The sequence below is a fragment of the Podarcis cretensis genome (genome assembly GCF_951804945.1).
Source record: "Podarcis cretensis genome assembly, chromosome: 4".
Taxonomy (NCBI): domain Eukaryota; kingdom Metazoa; phylum Chordata; class Lepidosauria; order Squamata; family Lacertidae; genus Podarcis; species Podarcis cretensis.
This window is the reverse complement of record NC_137173.1, coordinates 53,922,908-53,936,535: the sequence shown is the minus strand read 5'-3', so window position 1 is coordinate 53,936,535 and position 13,628 is coordinate 53,922,908. Positions and strand designations below refer to the sequence as shown.

The following is a 13,628-nucleotide window of genomic DNA, read 5'->3' as shown; positions in this document are numbered from 1 at the left end:
CTCCACATGTGGCCCACTAATTATTAGGTTTTTTTAATAAAATGCATGCATATGTGTGCATTTTACCTCAGAGTCTTTGAGTCTAACATAGTTAGATGGAAATACTCCTGATTTATCGCCCAACGTTCCTGTCCACCAGTCTCCATCCTTCTTGGTCACAAGAATTAAATCCCCTTGCTGAAATGTTAAATCTCCTTGTTCAGAACTTTCGTAAGTGTACATGGCAACATATTCTGGAGGGAGGAAATTTTTAGAAATGAGAAGGTACTTGTCAATCATATTGTCCTAATGCCCAATAGAAAAAGGGTAATGTAATACAGGATACATTCTGCTCTCAAGTGCAGTGGTACCTCGGGTTAAGAACTTAATTCATTCTGGAGGTCTGTTCTTAACCTGAAACTGTTCTTAACCTGAAGCACCACTTTAGCTAATGGGGCCTCCTGCTGCCACTGCGCCACTGGAGCACAATTTCTGTTCTCATCCTGAAGCAAAGTTCTTAACCCAAGGTACTATTTCTGGGTTAGCAGAGTCTGTAACCTGAAGCATCTGTAACCCAAGGTACCACTGTACTGAAATCCACCAGCTATTTCTGTTCTCACAAAATGACTTCAAGCCAGTGCAAGATGAAAACAAGGCCTGAGGCTCATAACAATCAATAATAGTTTGCCATAATGTGCAAACTGTGCAATTTAGTTATCAAAACAATTGCTTTGCAGAAAATGTAACACAGGAAAGTTTGATGATACTGTTTATTTCACATAGTTTTGCTCTCAAACACCCAGTATTTAGGCAATAGTATCAACTACAACAACTTTATTATTTACATGCCACCCATCAGACTGGGTTGCCCTAGCCACTCTGGGTAACAAATCATGGTATTTTCAGGGCTCTCCAGTTAAAACATTCTTACCTTCCCCTGAAACTGAAGATTTTGTAACTGGTGATGTTCTCTTCAGGTTAGCAGGACTCTCTGAAGACCCAGAATCCATGCTTAAAGAAACAAGTGTAAACATTTTATTGTCTAAATTAATATGGTTACAGAATATGAAAAGAGTGCAGAGCACAATGATAAAAGTGGAAGTATTTCTTTTATAAACATTGTTCTAATTTTTATTTGCAATCTTAATAGTACTTCCACATCGTACAAAAGTAGTTAAGTCTTCATCAGTCCCCTCTAGGGATGGATAGTTTGAGGGTGTGAGACGCTGCCTTGTCTGAGCATTTAACCCATCAAAGGAAGGTTCTAAGATGGGTCTCCGTTTATATGCTTTATAAATAAAAATAGTGAACTCCATGGGCCTCCAACAACACAAAGCTCTGTGTGGTGAGGCTATTTTATTGATATGTTCCAAAATGTCCCTTTGTGGAATCTACTTTATTAAGATTTCTGGAAAAACATACTGAACTTTGTTTGTTTATTTTTTCTAAATGCAATAATGTGCTCCACACAATTCTTGTTCTTTGTTTTATTTGTGTTGTGCTTATTAGTTTCCAAAAACAACAGTTTTTTGAAGGTACTTAATACTTCCTCTGCCTCTCTTTTGTTAAAGGCACTCGGACCACCGTCCTATACATGCACATTAAAGAGAAACATGGCAAGGGCCTAAATAAAATTTTAGTGGGATTCTTTTCAAATGTTATTACACACCAGGGCTTCTGTTCCTGCTTGCTGCGCTCACCAGCTCTGCCTACTCCTGTGCCAATCGCACTTTCCCCACACCTGACCCCTCCCTTTACACCTCACCCACCCCTCTCGTCTCCCCTCCCCCCCCCCCGCACAGCTTGCCCCTCTCTCTCCTTTCACAGCCCAGCTCAACCTCCACCCACTTTAAAAGAGGGGAGTGCTTTACACAGCGCCTTGCTAAACACTCTGTGAAGCGCCTCTGCCCCCCCTCTCTGCAGCTGCACTTAACACAGACTCTGTGTGTGCTTCACAGCACAGCTTACTATACTGCTTTGTGAAGCATCTCTTCTTCCCACAGTAAACGCCTGCCACTAGTGCTGCTTCCTCACTCTCCTGCCTGCCGATTGTTACACTGGAGTTGGTGTAGCTGCCAATGAACTGCACATGAACTGCAGAACATGATGGCAGCTTTAAACTTTCATGTATAGAAAAAGAAAGGTCCTATAACATCTGACAAAATCAAATACCTTGTTGATTTCCTTATAGGACCTGAAATAAGCTTCACATAGGATTTAGGAAACCAGCCTTTTTGCCCTTGAACTTCACCAAACCACCACATGTCTTGCTGTTCTAACACTGTGATAATATCATTCTTGTTAAAATTAAGATGGTTGTCCTTTTTGGCTCTCCAAGGATACAGGGCCTGTGCTTGAAGTCCCTCCACTTTTTCACCCTGGTTAGATATAGGAAGAGAACAGTAATTTATGCAGTGTGTTTCAGGAAACAAGAGTGGTTTATCATGCTTTCTAAGCTCTTCCCATCTACTCCGTAAGAGTAAATTGTTTCTGCATTTGCATGAATTGTACACCACAATTCATTCTATCTGCAGCTCTACATTTATTTGCAAGTACTTAACATGAAAAGCTGTATTGTTTGTCATCAAGTTTGTTTGTATCAAGTTTGTATCTACACTGTCTGGAAGTGGCTTTCCAGGATTTCAGGCAGGAGTTATTTCTACCCACAGCAGAGATGTCAACTGCTAGGCATGTGCTCTCCCACTGAACTACTCCTGGAAAGCACTGATTTACTGAGAAGCTTATTTATATTTAACACACATGAAAACTATTTAATAAATTTAAAGGCTGACTTTAATGCATATAGCAAATGTACAAAATTATTTTGAGTTTGTCATTGTGCCACTATGTTTACATGGTATCAGGGTAGCACTACTGTGTACACCAGAGCTTTCCAAACTTTTCATGTTGGTGACACACTTTTTAGACATGCATCATTTCGCAACACAGTAACTCAGTTTAACTAGCAAACCAAAGGTTAAACTAACCCCTTTACAGTTCCATGGAAAGTGTTCACACGACACACCTACACACTTCAGCCAACACACTAATGTCTTGTGACACACAGTTTGGAAAGCTCTGGGGTACACTAATGACTGGAGAATCAAGAATACAGTCATACCTCTGGTTGCGAACGTGATCCGTGCGGGAGGCACATTCGCAACCCGCAGTGTTCGCAGCCTGAAGCACAGCATCTGCGCACGTGCGTGATGCGATTTGGCGCTTCTGCGCATGATGTCATTTTGCACTTCTGCGCCGTAACCCGTTCTGGTACTTCCGGGTTCGGCGCAAGCCGCAACCCGAAAACGCGCAACCCGCAGTGTTCGTAACCCGAGGTATGACTGTACCTGAAATGTTAATCACACTTATCATTCCAACTCTACAATTATATGATTCTATGTCTATATAGAATTTTAGCCCCCCCCCATTTATTTGTGTGATAATCTTAGAACTAACTCATTGACATATGCAGTACACAACATTAAACTTAACTTTAGACTTACAACCACATAGTACTACTCTACTCCTGTTGTGAAATGACAACGCACCTGACCCAAGACAGGAGAAGGAGATGATCCAGTAACAGTGGCTGGGGTGAAGGCAGATCTTTGCCTCAACTGCCCTGTGCTTGGAACAGTAAGGGAAGGTTGTGCTGCCCAAGCATCCCAGTTATCAGTCTCTTGTTTATCACTAGTACTTGCTGGCCATCTGAAAAAGAAAAGTATGATGGGTCTGAACTGAAAACACACACAATTCTGTTCCTCTTATTTCTTGAATATTGCATACTCTTCAAATTAATGCTTATTCCTGCCCCAGACTGTATTATCCTAAATCTCCCTCATCTACAAAATATTAACTGCTGCTGTGGCAATCTTTACCCAAACCTGAGAACTCAGAAAGAGATACTGATATTCACCAGCACATTTTTGCGACAGTCAGGTATTAGCTGGGTGCTGGTGCCTCTTTCCTCAGACACTTAGGATCAGCTAAGAGGAACCAGCAATGAAAGGCTCCCAGGCAACTATGATCATATTTTGTCTCACTGCCTTTGAAGTTACATGAACGGTGTTTTTTTAAAAAACCATTTTATTTCTTTGGGTTTTTTAAAGTTTGTAATATGAGGAAAAACAAGGTTTTTCCTGACAAACAAGCTTGTTTGATGTATAGGTCTTGGCTACAAAGTGTAATAATATAATGTTACTAAAATTATATATACATAAAAATTGCTACCACAAAAATGAAGCAGAATCTTAAACTGCTTCTGTGAGATGACTGGTGCTCCAGAATTGGAATTTTAAGAGAGAGAATTCTTCCTGCCACCAATAGGTGGATCTGAATTCCATCCTGATGTACTCTTACATGCACAGGAGAAAATATTTTCAATAAAGCAATTCATTACATGTGGCAGGCTAGTAATAATTTTGTTAGTATGAACTTTTGTAAGTGTATTTGCTATGATGCTGAATTGACTTCATAATGCTACCAATATGCCATAAACAACTAAGATATTATAGGTGGCTCAAATGTTTTGCAGACATAACTGCAAGACTACTTTAAACCATGTGGATTATTCACCTTTACAGTTATAAAGAAGAAAGAAAGGAAAATTGAACCCCAATGAAACCGTACGTTGAACTGAAGTCTGCCCAGTTGTTGGCAGTTGTACTTGAATCTGTAGGAACAGGCGGTGCCAGTGGTGTTGTGGGGGTTTCACGCAATGAAACTTTAGGTGCAGCTCCAGCATCAGTTACCGGCTTTACAGAATTTGTAATTTCATTTTCAGAAATTCTCTCTGCATAGTTTGCAGGAAACCATCCTGTTTTCCCTTTCAGTTCACCTCCAAGCCACCCAGGCTCTCCAGTTTGGCTTTCATCCACCTGCACAAATAAACCATGTATTATATAAGATACAATACACAATTAATAAATTTTCTCCAAAAAGCATGGCATCTGAAAGTTAAGGAACAGTGTTATTGCTGCATGTACTAACTATTCCATGACGTTACAGCTACTTAAAAACAACAACCCCAAAGTACATTTGTAGTGATTATGGCTTTAATAAAATCCAAATGTGAAATAAAAGCAGATATTTTGCAGAAACTGCTGTTGTCTCAAAATAACCAGTTGTAATAAATCAATTACAGACTGCAAAATTTTTGCAGCAATGTAATCTAAATCTTTCTAGATTTTCCAAAGGGTAGGAGAAACAATGAGTTGGAACAACTGTAATTGTACTGATATCTATAGATTGGTTTTTTAATGTTTTATGTTGTAAGCCGACTTCATATATTTTATGAAACTGCAGATCATAAGTACTTAAAAATGCTTCAATGAAGGTAGGAAAACACAAACAAGTGCATTCTGGGACAGCCACATCCCTCCCTCAGTTTGATTTCCTGCCTTTGACAACAAGGTGGAGCAATAGCTCATGTTGAAGACCTTTATGGTCATTGGGGAAGCCTGCATTATGGGCTGCACCTACTAAGACTGTGGGCAGGAAGGAACCTGATCTGGAATAAATCTCTCCCCAGTTTGGGGATGAATGATCCTTCAGATCCAAGTCTTTTTTCCTCCCCAACACACTCCCTTTTTGGCCCTACTAATGGAGCATCAACTTCATTCAGGTTAGGGCGGTGACAGTGTTCCATTTCCATTGTCAGTTCTATTTCCTCTAGGCTAAGTACACTACTTTAAGACACCACTCCATCTTAATTTGACCTTTCAGCCTCTAGGACGTTACAGTTTCACAACATGTTATCTATCATTATGATAGATACAACATTTGTGTTTTTGTGTAACACTGTATTCTTCTCTTACCATGATTATGTCTCCTGGCTGGATAGTGATTTCATCATGACTTCGGGATTCAAATGGATAAAGTGCTCGATAATAGACTATTTTTACATCTTCCGGAGCAGAAATTGTTAATGGAGCCTTTTCTATATGCACAAAAGCAAAAGCATAACAAGGTTTATTATATCTTTGAAAAAAGGGCAGTTTTGCTTGCCCAAATGTTACACTATTTTTCATTATACTTCTGCTGAACAGAATAAATGTTGTCTTCATTTTACCAAAGGAGAAACAAAGGAAAGTCAATCACATTTGCATGTAAAACTTTTGAAACTAAGTCAGAATCTAATCTGTATGTGATTTTTTTTTACTCTGTTGTATCTAAAGAATTGAGGATGCATTGCAACAAACTCATAATTGAAGTGTAATAGCCCTTATGGCATATATACTAAAGGGCTTTGTATCAGTACACTGCACACCCATGCATACAATAAAAAGTATATTCATAGGATACATAAAATCTATCAAAAATATAATGCCTGTTTTGGGAAAACATGTTCAAAGCATTATGAAAGATAAAGTTAACTAAGCATACAGGGAAAGCTAACCTCTGGAACACCAAGCACTCCCACTCTTTACTTACACTAGGAGGGAGGGAGAGTGTGGCTGCCATCATTGATGCTGAGGTTGCACTATAAAAGGGGTATAAATTTATCATTCGTGTGGAGAAAGTCATGAGACAAGTCTCTCTCTTTTTCATAATGCTATAACCATGGCTATTCAACAACCCCAAGGTGTGGGCAATTCAGGACGGACAAAAGGAAGTACTTCTACACAGAACACTGCTGAACAATGGATTTTGCTCCAACAAGATGGAGTAATTGCCACCAACCTGGATGGCTTTAAAAGAGGGTCAAGGATGGAGGATAAGATAAGACTATCAATCGATACTAGCCATGATGGCTATTATTACTTTGGTATCATAAGCCCTATGCCTCTGAACACCAGTTGCTGGGAAAGAGGGGAGCCAATTTGGGCCCCAGGTTATGCCCAGTGTGTGCGACATCATAACATCATGCCCCCCGCCCGCCTGGCCTTGGAACCTGACTTCTGGTGCCACCGGAAGTCGGGTTCCAAGGTCTCGCAAGCCCTTGGACAGCATCTCTGAGGTCTCACAAGGCCTCCAACGTTGACTTCCGGTGCTTTGCCGCGTTCGCAAGCCGAAATGATGCAACATGAACCAAACGCAACATGAGGTATGACTGTACATTTTTCTCAGAGGTCCAAGACTGGAAACAATGTGTCCTGGTATCATCTAACATTGACTTCTCCCAGTGATGGAGAATCTTTATGGAACTTACATTCCAAGTAATGCCATTTACCTATCCTGCAGGTCTATATAAGTTTGGGGTGGGAAGAATGAATAGATTTTCACCACAAGAGGCAAACTCTGAACCCAGTAACTAGAATGTATTTTCAGTTCTGTTCTAGTTTGGGTTTAGAGACTTTCAAGAAATGGTGCAGATTCATTTGGAACTGGGTTAAATAAAATACAGATTCAGACTTGCTTCTGTTTTGGATTAAGTTTTCCTCCCTGACGAAACTTGAATATTTTATTTTAAAAAGATACACATCTGTACATAATAATATGACGGGGATAACACTTCTCATGTACATAACAGGATTTGTACCTGCAGTTGACCAGGGAGCTTGGAGAGCTGGTTTTGTTGCATCTTTAAATGGATGAAAAAGTTTATCTAATTTTTCTTGCACTTCTTGTTTGCTCTTCTCATCATTCTCCTTCTTTTTGCTTAATTCCTCCCATTTTTGCTTTTCTTCTTCTTGAATTTTTCTTGGCCGTGGGAGTTCTTCCTCCTGTTGTATTCTGTCTAGCCACTGTCTCTCTCGGGTTCTTCTAATTGGTGCAGAAGAATAAAACAGGCATGATATAGGCACGTTGCCTGAATAGATCAGTGGGAGAGATCCAATGTAGTGTGAGTGGGTGTTTCTTCATGTAATGGTCCTTCTTTTCCCTGCCCCTCCCTGAAGCCCCCTGCACACCCAAAATCTGCTCTTGAGGATTGGAAGTATCTGCAGACCAGATGTTGGGGGTGCATGGAGGGTGGGAGGGAGAAGAAGAGAAACGTGAATTCCTGTAGTTTATGTGGATGTCTGTTGATTTAAAGGTGTATTATATTATATTGTTAAAATTGCTATAACCTTCCCTGGAGCCTTATGGTAAATGGTGGATAATAAAATAATTTTTATTTATTTCATAAAATATATACACCACTTGACTGAGAGGAAAAACACATCAAAGTGGTTTACAAAAAGATAATAAAATCAAGAAAAATTTACACCCCTACTTTAAAACATTAAAAACTTAAAACATTAAGAGATTAAAATTACTTCAAATTTCTAAGCATCAGGGTAGGCTTGTCTAAACAAGAATAGAGTGAAACTGCCTGCTTGATCTCAATAGGCAGGAAGTTCCAAAATGTAGGCGATGCCACACTAAACAATCAAGTTATTACAAAAGCAGAACAGGCACCTCTAGTATTAATCATAACAACAATTCTGTTTTTTGTAGGGCTGAGGCCTCTGCGTTCCTTGCATGAAATTCCCTTGCTCACCCAAATCAAGCAGCACTGAGCAGCCTGCACACAGTTCAGTTCTGTTTCGGGCAGGGATTAGTTGCACATGCTAGTTCTTCATGGGCAGAACTGAACTGTGCAGTCATACCAAGGACTGAATCCTCCACCCATCAACTGATAGGTGGAAGATTCACACCTGCTTTCTACAGGGATCAACTGTGTGTGCCAGGGAACTAGCATACGTAGTCAGGCTAAACAGGACTGGATCCCAACCAATCAGGTGACATCACCTGACAGGTTGGTGTGATTCACAGAAAATGGCCTTGTGTGTCAAATCAGAAACCCTGCCAGGCCAAGGCTGGACCAGAAGTTCTCTACACCCTACGCAGCCTTTCCTATATTTGTAGGCAATGTGTTCTTCTCTAGAATGCCAAATATATTGATGCACAAAGTTCTGATTGTATCCTTTTCACAGAGAATGTGAAAAGTACATTTTTAATAAATTTTACTTACCTCTGACTATCTTTTTGATTTTCCATTTCTGATTTCCTCTCTTGCTCCTTCTGCTTTAGCCTGTCAGCTTCAATGTTCTTTTGCTTCTGCAGCTGCTGCTTGTTATGTATCTCCCTCAGCTCCTGCAACATGGGGTGGCATGTTTTTCAGCATAAAGAACAAACGTTCATGTTTTGAACAGCCAAATGAACTAGTATTAGGAATATTGTTAAACGTTACTTTGGTACCCAGGACTGGTTACAACATGGGTTGCTAGTTAAAGTTTGCTGTTCTGATTGATTTTAATTTTAAAATTTCTACCCTATTTCTCCGAAGAGACTCAAGATGGCTAGTGAACAGTAACAGAAACCTCAGAAATCCCTTAAAAAAAAATCCTTGATTTTTAAAAACAATATCTAGTCCATTTAACAAACAAACATCTGATCTGGCCTGCATAACAGACACCTGAGTAGATGAGCCATGCCTGTCTGGGTACTTGGTACACCACCAGTCTAAGCTGTGTGTGTGTGTGTGTGTGTGTGTGTGTGTGAGAGAGAGAGAGAGAGAGAGAGAGAGAGAGAGAATCATCTATTAAAAGTGTGTCTTCTACATCAGGAGACCAATCCATATTGTATATTGTGAGGGGCAGTTTCTGGTACTGGGTCAAAGGGACACAACAGTGGTGTTGTTAGTGTACTGCCCACCGCAGTGAACTTTCCCCGACCAAGCTGGATGTGTTAGAGGACTTCAACATTCATGCTAAGACTGCTTCAAATGGGTCAACTCAGGATTTATTGACAAGCATGGGCCTGTCCCAGTACAATGGCCCAATCCATGTGCTCAGAGCCACCCTCAACTTGCTTGGTTCCCCCCAGCAAGTCAGCAGTACTTTGTTGATTGTGGAGTTTACTGTCATGGACAAATCATTCCCTGGTGAGGATTGAATTAGGAGCAACTATCCCACTCCGCAAGGGTGGAGGACCCATTGAGATGGTCCACTCATGGAGAATTACGAAATGGTTCCTGAATACTCTGGGGGATTTTCTGGCTGAGATGGCTGGTACTGAGGGTATTGCTATGGATTTGAGACATGTATACGGTGATTGATATTATTGTTCCTGAAAGCCCTTGCCACTGTGGAGTTCACAGGTCACCTTGGTACTGTAGTGACCTGCATGTAATGAAGCAGGACAGTCAAAGGCTAGAGTGGTGTACATCCCAATCTGAACCTGAAGAAACATGGATAAGAGCACTCTAACATATCTACCATGGGGTGGTAGGCATGATAAAGGGCTTTCTTTGTGGCAGCCTCAAAAATGTGGAACTCCTGTTTTATTAAGGTGCATCTTGCATCATCGTTCTTGAGTTTTTATTGCCAGCTGAAGACACAGCTATAAAAGTATTTTTTGTGATCTATGTAAAAACTGTTAATATGTGAATATTGTTGCATTTGTGTTTTAAAATTGTATTACTTCACTTATGCTCTTGTAACCAACCCTGTTGTGGACTATTGATCCACATTTACAACCCTTTAATAATTTCCTGAGTCTGCTGTCCCAAGCCTTAAGTTTTTAATTAGGATGTTAGAAAGGCTTACAAGGAACAAGAGTTCACAAGAGTACACAAGTTCTACTACAATCAGTACACAAGATTTGTAATCAAATTTTGCTGCTAAAAGGGATATCCTGTGGCCTCCAGAAACACTATTGCCCCAGCTATGAGGAAGGAAGTTATTTGATGAGAAACTGGGACATTCTTGGAAGACTACTGAACCTGGAAGCTGTCACTGAAAGGAAAGATACCTCTCAAACTTTGGATTCTGAATGCAAAGTTCAATTGGTCAACACCCAATGCGTACATTGCTTACTCAAGAGAGTGCTAACAGTAAAGCAGAGTATTTACTAATCACTTGGCTCAAATGTGGTGCTTATGGAAGCTCATATATGTAATTTTAATATATAAGCTGAAAGCTAATTTGTATACTATAGGCAGGGATATAAGTTGGTGACAGTAATATGGGACACATTTCATGCTCAAAGTCAAATTAGGGGATACCTTCAAAGAATAAGTGGCTTAGATTTCAAAGGCTCTCGGTGCCTTGAAACTTCCATTGACTTTTTTATTGGGCTGGCGGAGACAGTGTCTGGGGTACAGTAGTGCTGGGTGACTTCAATTCATACAGAGGCTGCTGCTGGGCAGGCTCAAGACTTCATGGCCTCCATAACCATTTGAATCTTAATGTCTGCTTGTGATGACTGTTTGAATCTCAATGAACATTTGAATCTTATGTCTGGTTATGATGGCCACAACAGCAAGCCATACGTAATGCTGGAATCACTGTAACCTCAAGAGTAACAGGTTACGTTCTTAAATAGTAAAGGAGACAGCCATCACCTTTGCTAATTATTCAACTGATCTATTGTGTCTTAACTGAATGTCTCGTTAATAGCGAGCACTTAAGGTGAGCTCTAATATTTCTGGATGTTATTTAAGAACTAACTAGATTACTGGTGAGCGATTTATGTTGAAAACTTAAGTAATCTCTAAAAATCATTAATTAGATGAGTTGTTTGGTGGGTTATGAAATCTCACATCAAAAGTAAAGTCCTAATCTTGTCTGCAATGCTGAAGTGAAAAAGGCAGCTTTGGCCAGAAAGCAGCTAACAATAATGAAAGGAAAGGGTCCAATTAGCTTTAAGAGAAATCACAGAATTCACAGGATGAGAGAAAAAAAGCTTTCACTAATGCCTAAGGATATCAGTTTACTGTATGGCTACGATTATGCTACAAGTAATGGATTTGTGCTTTTAGCATCACATTCAGCGCATCTCTTTTATTCAGAGCAATTTTCATTTTAGAAAGGGTGAAATGAAGGGCAAGGATAAGGAGGAACTTGATCTTTTTTCAATGCTCTCTATCTGCACAATCAGCTCATCCTTTCTTTTGCTTTCAATTATTTCATTTTTAGTACAGAAAAGAGCATCTAACCTACTAAGAAAGTAAGTGCTATGTGTCTGTTGATATAAAAATGGATTTACAAGCTTAAATCAAATATTACCACAATTTATTCTGTGTACCATGAACTTACATAGTAAAGCAAGTAAAATTCTGTAATTTAGACGTCTGACTTTCATGGTAATTTTATTTACCGGTAATGTTTTGCCTGCCTTTTAGGCAAAGCGCTCACAATGTTTTTTGAATGGTCAAGGATACACTTCTGCTACCTTGTAGCCATAGCACTGGCAAGGCATGGCTGTCGCTCAGTAGTAGTGCATCTGCTTCGCATACAGAAGATCTTGGGTTCAATCCCTAACCTCTCTAGGTAGGGCTGTCAGTCAGTGAGGACAGTACTAAGCTAGATGGGCCAATGGTCTGGCTCAGTATAAGGCGGCTTCCTAAAGTCCTAAATTCTTGGGCTTTCTGGATTTACTCAGAAAATGTCACAGCTTAGACATGATTACCTTTAGCTGATTATTGAAAATATCTATCTCTTGAAGTTTTGATCTTGTTTCTTTTTCTACTTCATCCAGCTGATCACGAAGCTGCTGGTGTGCTAACTCCTTTGCTTCTAAGGCTCTTTTGACAGTGATAAGTGAGTCTCCTGTTTTTAAAAACGTTGACAAATAAAGATACTTTCTTACAAATACGTAGATCACACAGTTTGGCAATTTTCAAGGCAAAAAAAAAAGGTTAGTAATAAATGTATGTTTCAAACATAGAACTGTGTTTTAATTATACTTACTGTGCAAACTGTTTTGCTGAACCTGCTTCAGCTGATCATTGAGTAATTGCTTTTCTGGAATCAACCTTCCAAGCATCTGTTGAGACTCCTACAAAAATAAAAAAACAGCAAAAAATAATCAATTTCAGCTTCAACTAAAATACCATGTTGTTAATTGCTCGACTGTACTATGGCAAAAGTCACCACCTACTACTGTAAATAAACCAGATCTGGGCGAGTTATATGTTAATATCCAAAGCAATGTCCTCACATGTCACAACCTCATCTCCCAGAGAGGTTCTGTCACTCTTTTTAAATGGATTTTTTTTTCATATTTTAGAAAATGCTACAAACGAATAGTTAAAAAAACCCCATTCATATCATGCTTTTTGAATGGGAAAAAGTAGACAACCACTTGAAAACTGATTGTAGGGAGGGGAGAAAGACAGATGAATATGATCAACTCCAAAGCACTAATATCAAGATGTTGCGAAGGTGAGGAAAAGGTGAAGTTATGGAATCTATATAAAACTACACAAGCACCATTTATTGCTGAAATGTACAGTGGCTTTCGACAATGGTTTCATTCAGATGTAATAATAAAATGATGGTTTCTTGTTGCATGAATGAGTCTTGGACACATCAGCTCCCCTCTCTTCCTCCAGCACTGCTGCAAGGAAGAAATTAGAAGCTTTTAATTTCATTTTTAATGAACCACAGGTGAGCAATGACATGTGGTCATGTGATATGTGGTTAGCCTTAACTATGGTTACTGAAACAAGGTCACTTGATCAGGAAGCTGCCTTATTTAAGTAAACCTCAGATAGGATTAACCACAGTTTAGGGTTTAGATGGAACACTGAACTTTGGTTACTTGAAAACAGAAGTGAAAGCTTCTGATCTCTGCCCTGCAGCCAGGAGTGTTTGAACTGAAGACCTGCTCATGTAACCACCACTTGATTCCTACCTATCATACTAATCAACATTAAAAACTGGTGTTCAAGGCGTACTATTTATCTTTGGCTAGACTGGGGGCGGGCGGGGAGAGAGAGA

The 13,628-nt window shown here is 39.7% G+C and overlaps 1 protein-coding gene across 3 annotated transcripts in view; it reads right to left on the bottom strand.

The window, feature by feature from the left end:
• Positions 1-13,628, bottom strand: part of ITSN1 (intersectin 1) — an 83,494-nt gene that overhangs the window by 33,800 nt on the left and 36,066 nt on the right. For all 3 annotated transcript variants that reach the window (XM_079974883.1, XM_079974882.1, XM_079974884.1), the window contains exons 15-24: positions 12,597-12,684; positions 12,316-12,455; positions 8,876-8,997; positions 7,460-7,683; positions 5,796-5,917; positions 4,609-4,856; positions 3,528-3,687; positions 2,152-2,357; positions 911-990; positions 67-233 (exon numbers count right to left, since the gene is read on the bottom strand). In XM_079974883.1, the coding sequence (XP_079831009.1) occupies positions 67-233; positions 911-990; positions 2,152-2,357; positions 3,528-3,687; positions 4,609-4,856; positions 5,796-5,917; positions 7,460-7,683; positions 8,876-8,997; positions 12,316-12,455; positions 12,597-12,684 (1,557 nt within the window). The remainder of the gene's footprint in view (positions 1-66; positions 234-910; positions 991-2,151; positions 2,358-3,527; positions 3,688-4,608; positions 4,857-5,795; positions 5,918-7,459; positions 7,684-8,875; positions 8,998-12,315; positions 12,456-12,596; positions 12,685-13,628) is intronic.